This window comes from Parus major, chromosome 22 (assembly GCF_001522545.3).
Source record: "Parus major isolate Abel chromosome 22, Parus_major1.1, whole genome shotgun sequence".
Lineage (NCBI taxonomy): Eukaryota > Metazoa > Chordata > Aves > Passeriformes > Paridae > Parus > Parus major.
Genome location: NC_031790.1, coordinates 1,489,649 through 1,497,488, shown reverse-complemented (window position 1 = coordinate 1,497,488; position 7,840 = coordinate 1,489,649). Strand labels below are relative to the sequence as shown.

Below are 7,840 nucleotides of genomic sequence, written 5' to 3'. Positions count from 1 at the left end.
CTGGGCTGTGCTGGGCTGTGTTTTAAGGCTGTGCTGCTCTCTCTCCCTGCAGCTGGCTGAACTGCGGGGTGTGCCGCGAGGTCTCTACGATGGCCCGGTCTGCGAGGTGTCGGTGACACCCAAAACAGTCACACCAGCGTCCTCAGCCAAGACCTCTCCTGCCAAACAGCAGGCACCCCCCGTGAGGAACCTGCACCAGTCTGGGTTCAGCTTGTCTGGTAGGTGATTTTTGGGAAGGGTTTGTTGCTGGGTGGGTTTCATGCGCTGAAGTCGCGGCTGGTTTGTGCTGCCGTGCTCAGAGTTCATTCTGGGTAGGGCTGGAATGAGAGGGTTTAGCTGGGAGAGTTTCCCTTAGGGGAGGGAGAGGAGGAGTACAGGAGCCGTCCTAAATTCCTGCTTCTTCTCACAATGTCACATGAGTCCTGAGCACTCCAGTGTGTTCTGGGCTCAGTCCTCAGCTGGGTGTCTGGAGAGGGCAGATGATGGAATCCTGGAATGGTTTGGGTTGGAAGAGACCTTAAAGCCCATCCAGCTCCACCCCCTGCCATGGCAGGGACACCTCCCGCTATCCCAGAGTGCTCCATCCTGGCCTTGGACACTTCCAGGGATGGAGCAGCCACAGCTCCTCTGGGAATTTCATCCCAGCCCCTCCCCACCCTCAAAGGGAGGAATTTCCTCCCAATATCCCATCTAATCCTGCCCTCCTTCAGCTTAAGACCTTTCCAAATGTGTTTAGAAGAGGGAATTTTCTGGTTTAAAGAGGCTATAGCAAAAAACCCTTTTTTTTAAGAAGGCACGAACTTCAGGAGGACTTTGCCAGCTGAGACCAGCTGTGGGTCTGGGATGTGGAAGGTTTGATTTCTCAGCTGGTGTTGCAGTACAAGAAGGGTGGACTGTAGAAAGGGATAGGAAGGCTGGCTAAAGGATAATCATTCATCCAGCTCTTACCTGTGCAGGGCTGGGTGCTCCAGGTGCTCAGGGCAGAGATATTATTAATGCACAACAGGTTTCAGCAGAATTAAGGCAGTGGGGGCCAGTGAAGGCTTTTCCTCCAAATACAGAATCACAGAATGGTTTAGGCTGGAAAAGCCCTCCGAGAGCAAATCCAACATCGAGGCAGCACCAAAGTGTCCCAGCCACGTGGATTTAAAACCCTGGTGGAGTTGGTGACCCCTCCTCTCTCTCTCCCACAGGGGCACAGATCGATGACAACATCCCACGCCGCACGACCCAGCGCATCGTGGCCCCGCCGGGCGGCCGTGCCAACATCACCAGCTTGGGCTAAGGACGGAGCCCTCCTGTGCCCGCCGGGTACACCTGGGGGGACCGGGGCACCTGGAGACCCTTCTTGATTCTTTTAGAGCCTGTGACAGTTACTGCGGGCACCCAGTGTGGGCGGGGGCTGAAGTAAAAGCACCTCTCTCAGTCCCCTCAGGTTCCCTCCTCATCTTCACCAACCCCTCGCACTTCCCCCCCCTCAGCCCCTTACACATTTAAAGAAATAAACCCTGTTTTGACACCTCTGACATGAAAGAGTAAATGTAAAGAGGGTATTTGAGATATGTGGTCTCTGTCCTATTCAGCATCTTTCTTTTAATAAAGGAAGGATAAAGTGAATTTCCCGGGAGCTGCCTTTAAGACAAACAAAAAAAAAAAAAAAAAAAAAAAAAAGAAAACTAAATGTATAAGAAAAGCTTTTTTTTTTATGTCAAGCAGAAGAGTAGTTTAAGGGTTTTCAACTGGATATTCTGTAGGGTTCTGTGTTCCAGTAGAATTAGCTAGGCAAGCATGGAGGGACAGGAATCTCAGCCTGCCTGTGGCCACTCACCACCAGCTCTGAGGTCACTAGATGCTTCCAGGATAGAGAAACAGGACCCAGCAGTAGGAATGACAGAGAACATCACCCCAGCCACTGGGTGAGCCAGAATCCTTGGGGACTTCGTTCTCTTGACTTGGTTTTTCCTTGGTTTCTTTTTTCTTCTGGATTTTGCTGCAAATTAAGTCCTTGAGGAAACTTTTTTTTTTTTAATGTTTGTGTGTGTGTTTTTAATACGTTTGTATCATTGTGTTTACGAAGCCTTATCTGAGAACTGGGAACCTCCCTGTTCTTCCCGAACCTCATCCAAGTCACAGACTCCCGCCAGTGTCACTGCCACTGCCACCCTGGTACTTCAGGTGTCCCTTAGTTGCATCTTCCAGCCATTTCTTGTCACGTAGCTGCAGTAAGGGCTTGGAGCAGGTCCGTAGGATCTTCAGTCCATCAGGTCTTGAGCTGGTGCAAACAGAGCAGCCAGACACCACGTGAGCTGCTGGGATGGAGTATCTGGAAGAGTTTGTAGCAGTTAGTTTTTCTTCTGTCCCTGAAGGTGGGTATGGACAGGCAGGGAGCTGTGGGCAAAGAGCAACGCGTTGCTTGAAAGGTTTCTGTAGCAGAAACCCCCTCCCTGGCCATCGAGGAGAGGTTATTTAAAGCTTTGAGGGCTTATCCTCAGCTCTCGAAGGGCAGGCAGGGAGTGTGTGCTGAGCACCTGTGGCAATTCCAGTCCAGGCCCAGCTGCTGTAACTGGGAGCTGGCTGGGTCCCCAGCAGCTGAGAATCTCTTGTATGAATGTCCCAGCTGCCCAGCCCGGCAGGAATCCTGCACATGGCAAGGCCTGGCTGTTCCCCAGCCAGCCTCACGTGCCTGGGGCTTGGGGCACCATCAGTGGTGCTTAAAGGGATGGAGGAGCCCCAGCTTCAGGGCCATCCCCTGGGATTAAAGGTCTGCTAGTCTGGCAATGGGGGCTGCTTGTTTTTGGGACATGGAGGATAAAGCTGCACCATCAGATCCCCACTTAGGCGTAGCTGGAGGGCTCAGCAGTCCCAAGGACTTGTCTTAGCACAGAGAGCTTTTATTACCCCGGCCTTGCCTCCACTCTCTGCCTGCCCTGGCACTTGGCTGCATCTTCTGCTCCCTCTTCTCATTGTGCTTTGCCACATCCATCAACCTTGTTTTTCCATAGCTGTATTTTCTGAAATGGTGTTTACAGGTTCTTTTAGGAAAAAAAAAACCCTATATATATAAAAATATATATATATGAAGGCTTTCAAGAAACAAGTACCAAATTTGTTGTTGTGAAGTATCAACGCTGGGATTTGCAAAGTGTCTGGAAGCTACTTAGCCCCCCAAACCCTCCCAGCTGCAGCACCTCAATTCTTTAGGCCCCTTTGAACATAAAAGCTAAAACTTTGCTATATTCCTCCACGCATTTTGCATTTAGGTTCAACTCCTGGGTCTTTTAGTTTTGCATAAAGAGTTTGCACTTTGTTTGTTAAGTAATCCGTGAACTTAATATATATTGCAGCTATTTTCATTTCTTTTTTTTAATTTTTAATTTTTTTCTTTGTCACCTGTATGTTAAAATCAATTTGAACGAGTTGGGGAGAAAAAAAAAAAGAATTGTGGATCCGTTTCAATTCTACGAAACACTTGCGGCTCTTCAGTATTCACTTAAGTCTTCCTTTTTTTTTTCCTTCACTGACTCATGATAACTTGTTAAGTTTTAATTTGTTCTTGAAAAGGAAAGGAAAAAAAAAAATCACAAAAAAAAAACCTTTGCAGGCTGTGTAAGCATGTTTTTTCTGTGAGAGCTCGTCCGCTTTGTGTCTGTTTAATGAATGTCATATGTAAATGCTTAAAAAAAAAAAAAAAAGACGATGACTTAATTAATTAATTAATTAATTAATTAACCGCAGTGACTTGAAGCTCTAAAAATAATAAAAGAAAAAGTAGGATTTAATACTAGCTGGATTTAACCCTTGGATTTGTGATTGTGAACCATGAGTGGAGGAGCTGTAAGTGCTAAAGCTGATCATGTGTGTAGACAAAGAGGAGTACTGATATTTGACTATTGTCTCAATGGCAAAACACCCCCCCCACCCCAACCCCAAGTCTTGTGTTTTATTCCTTAAGAACTCTGTGTTACATTACCATGGGAACTCCTAATAAAGACAGAATGTTGTTGTTTCAGTAGGTGCACCTGTGTCTCGAGGCGCTGCGTGTTGTGCGTCACCGCGTTGGGGCCGCTGCCTCCAGCAGGGACACAGAGCCCTGAGAACTGGGCTGGGCTGGAGAGGAGCGGGGGCAGAGCTGGGGAGGAGCTCCCGTGGTGCTGGAAAGGAGGAATTGATGGGCCATGGAGTCATTTCCTCTGGAGAAAAGCGAGCTGTGACCCAGGGCACTGTTTAAAACAGCATCGGGCAAAGCAGAGACGGCCGCGTGAACAGTCTCGGCTCTGCATTGCACGGATCACAGATGGAATGTGAGCAGAAGCCCCTAAAAGCATTGGCATAGCTCTCAGCCCCCCAGTGTGGTTCTGCCTGGACCCTCTGGCAGCCAAGAAATGGGGGAAAAAGCAAAGTCATAAATAGGAGCCATGGGCAGCAACTGGGCAGGGAGAGCTGGGGCTGGCTGGAACAACTCCTGTGGAACTTGGGATTTACAGGAAAAACACCAGTGAAACTTCAGGTGGTCATGGTTGGGATTTACAGGAAAGAACAGTGGAACTTGGGGTTTGGTGCTTGGGATTTACAGGAAAAGCACCAGTGGAACTTCAGGTGATGGATTTCACTGTCACATGGACAAGCATCCCTGTCAGCTGCTCAGTTTTGGATGCTGCATCCCTACACCCAGCAGCTCAGCCCTCTGGGGGATCTTCCCCCAAATTTGAGCACAGCTGAAGCTTGTGACTGACTGTGAGGAGCTTTAGCTCTTGTTCCTCATCTGGACAAACCCAGATGTTGGAGCGCTCTGTGAAATGCATTGAGCTTCCTCCACACAGCTTTGAACCTGGCACCCCACACAGTGGGAAGTTTTAAAGGGTTTTTCCTTATTGCCTGCTGAGAAGGGGTCAGTGGTCATCCCCTGGTAAAGAGACCTCTGGTTAACATGAGGATCCTGGCTCTGGCACCAGTGACATGCAGTTATTTGGCCACTGGCAGCTTAAATAAAATATCAGCATCTGTGTAATCGGGTCCCTTGGAGCAGGGTTGGTGGGTAGCTGTAGGGAAGATTTATCAGCTAATCCCAACAATAATATCCCAGTGAAAGATGCATTCAGCCTGAAGCAGTCAGTTAACACACACCTGCAGAGCCTCCTTTTGGTTTTATTCTTTTATTCTTTTATTCTTTTATTCTTTTATTCTTTTATTCTTTTATTCTTTTATTCTTTTATTCTTTTATTCTTTTATTCTTTTATTCTTCTATTTATTTTATTCTTTGGTTTTATTATTACTTTAATTCATTAATTTTTCCCTCCAGCACCTGAACCAGAATGAAACTTCTTCCTGAGGAAACAAATGTCAGGGACTCAGGGAAGCGATTGGAACTGGCAGAGTAGAGAAGGTTTTGAGGTCAGGAAGAATTGCCAGCAGCCAGATCTAAAACCATCATGTTTAGGCACGGGAGAAAGCTCAGGAGGATATTTGGGTCAGTGGGGCAGCCCTGGTTTGGTGCTGCACAGGAGCACAGGGATAGTTCTATTTGGTCAGCCCCTTAATCCAGGGAATTCCTGGGCTGGCAGCCCACAGTTCATTAACAGGTGCTAATTTGGTTCTCTGCCAGCCCACTGTGTAAGGCTCAATTTGGGTTTAATCTGACCTGAACATCAGTGGAGTATCCTGTGGCTGAAAGGAGAAATAAAGCAGGTGATGAATGTGACTCTGACCTGGAACAGGAGCTGCCAGGGGCTCTCAGATGGGGACAATGCAGCCTGCTTTATCCCTTGGTGGCACAGCAATAAATGGCACTGTACTACAGAAGCTTTACAATCCGTTTCCCAGCTTTTTTTTCGCCCCAGATTTGCCTGTTTTGCTCAGTGCCATCAGGACAGCAGGACATGGGGAAATGTCAAGGCCCAGCTCCCTCGAGGCACATGGATCATCTCGGGAATGATTTAGGATGGGATAAATGTGGAACTTGCACAGGGTTTGTGATTGCTGTGACGTGACACACACACACATCCTGTCACTTCTATGAATAGACTGGAGGGTATTTCAATGTTAAAGAGATATGAATCACCTGAGTGTGTTCTCTTCTTGTTAAAGCCTGGCAAGACACTTATCTCAAATCAGATACAGAGCAGAAACTTTACCCATTACATCAAAGAACCCCCTGACTTTGGAGAGAGCTGGAGAAGGACTTCTGACAAGGCCCTGGAGTGCCAGGACACAGGGAATGGTTTCCAGAGGGCAGGGATGGATGGGATATTGGGAAGGAATTCCTCCCATGAGGGTGGGGAGGGGCTGGGATGGAATTCCCAGAGGAGCTGTGGCTGCCCCTGGATCCCTGGAAGTGCCCAAGGCCAGGATGGAGCAGCCTGGGATAAGGGCAGGTGTCCCTGCCCATGGCACATTGGGACAAAGTTCCCTTCATTAAAGAGATAAAGTAAGCAATTAGAGGAAATTATTTTTTTCTATTCTCTAACCCAGGCCAGAGGAGCTGCCTTCTGCTAAGTCCTGTAAGCTGTGACTGACTTCCAGCTCTGGCACTCCAGCTGTGGATTGACCACTCTGTGCTTGAATGTGCTGCTCTTTCCACAAGCTGGTTTTTTTTGACCATTAACCACTAAAATTTGGCAAGTGCCTTCCAGTGTTGACTTGAGAAGCCTCAAATGGTAGGAAATACCTTGGTAACTTATTCCACAGATTAATCACATCTTCATGGTTCATTTTTTCTCCCTGCTTCTGATCTGAACTGGCCTGCCTTGCATCTCTCACCATCAGCCTCTTGTTCTGCACTCCCACAATAAAAGGGAGATCCCGTGGGATGTGTGGGGCTTTTCTCTGGGATCTGTTGGAACCTGGGGGCTCATTGTGGAGCAATCCTTCCTCCCCCTCCTGGAGCTGTGGCCTGTGGAATGATGAGAACAGATCTGCAACCGATATTGGCACCGTGGACTAGTTTGGGTTGGAAGGAACCTCAAATCCCACCCAGTGCCACCCCTGCCATGGCTCCCACTGGCCCAGGTGCTCCAGCCTGACCTTGGGCACTGCCACAGCTGCTCTGCTTCCATCCCAGCCCCTCCCCACCCTCCAAGGGAACAATTCCTTCCCAATATCCCATCCATCCCTGCCCTGTGGCAGTGGGAGCCATTCCCTGTGTCCTGTCCCTCCATCCCTTGTTCCCAGCCCCTCTCCAGCTCTCCTGGAACCCCTTTAGTCCCTCTCCAGACCTCCCTGGATCCTTCTCCTCTCCAGGTGACACCCCCAGCTGTCCCAGCCCGGCTCCAGGGCAGGATCTGCTCATTAAATCCACTCGATACTTGCTGCTCTCATTTCCACAGGAGGGCACCAGATACCCGCGATTAAATCGAGTTTTTATTCCTTTCCTGAGGCTCCCGTTCTCCCTCCAGCTCACATCATTTCCTCCCGAAAGCACACAGGCCTTGGCATTTTTGTGCGATGCTTTTCTACACCAAACCCTGCCCTATTTCACATTATGTTTGGCTGTAAGTATAATGGGGAATTTTAAAATTAAATAGCATTTTTAAATTTCCACACACAATTCTGCAGCAAGTTTTACAAGTGATTGTCCCCATCAGAGCCCATCAGAGCCACCCCCATAGGATTTTACACAGATTCTTGCAAGATTTTATTACCAAACAGTCTGAGCAAGAAAGCAGCTGCACCCTTCTCCCTTAATGACATCGAGCAAGCAGGAAAACATCCTGCTTTATTTAGAAATATTTGTTTAATTTTATTTAGAAATATTTTTTTTTGCTGCAGGACAAAGTCAAATGGACCATGGGAGAGGCAGAGAGGGGAGGTGGATGTCACCTGGGTGTTCCTGGGACAGGCAGGA

The 7,840-nt window shown here is 48.3% G+C and overlaps 1 protein-coding gene across 4 annotated transcripts in view; it reads left to right on the top strand.

The window, feature by feature from the left end:
- Window positions 1-4,009, top strand: part of DPYSL2 (dihydropyrimidinase like 2) — a 54,819-nt gene extending 50,810 nt beyond the window's left edge. For all 4 annotated transcript variants that reach the window (XM_015648862.1, XM_015648861.1, XM_033519433.1 and 1 more), the window contains 2 exons: window positions 53-218; window positions 1,194-4,009. In XM_015648862.1, coding sequence (XP_015504348.1) covers window positions 53-218; window positions 1,194-1,285 — 258 coding nt within the window. In that variant the 3' untranslated portion in view covers window positions 1,286-4,009. The remainder of the gene's footprint in view (window positions 1-52; window positions 219-1,193) is intronic.
- The last annotated feature ends 3,831 nt before the right edge of the window (window positions 4,010-7,840 follow it).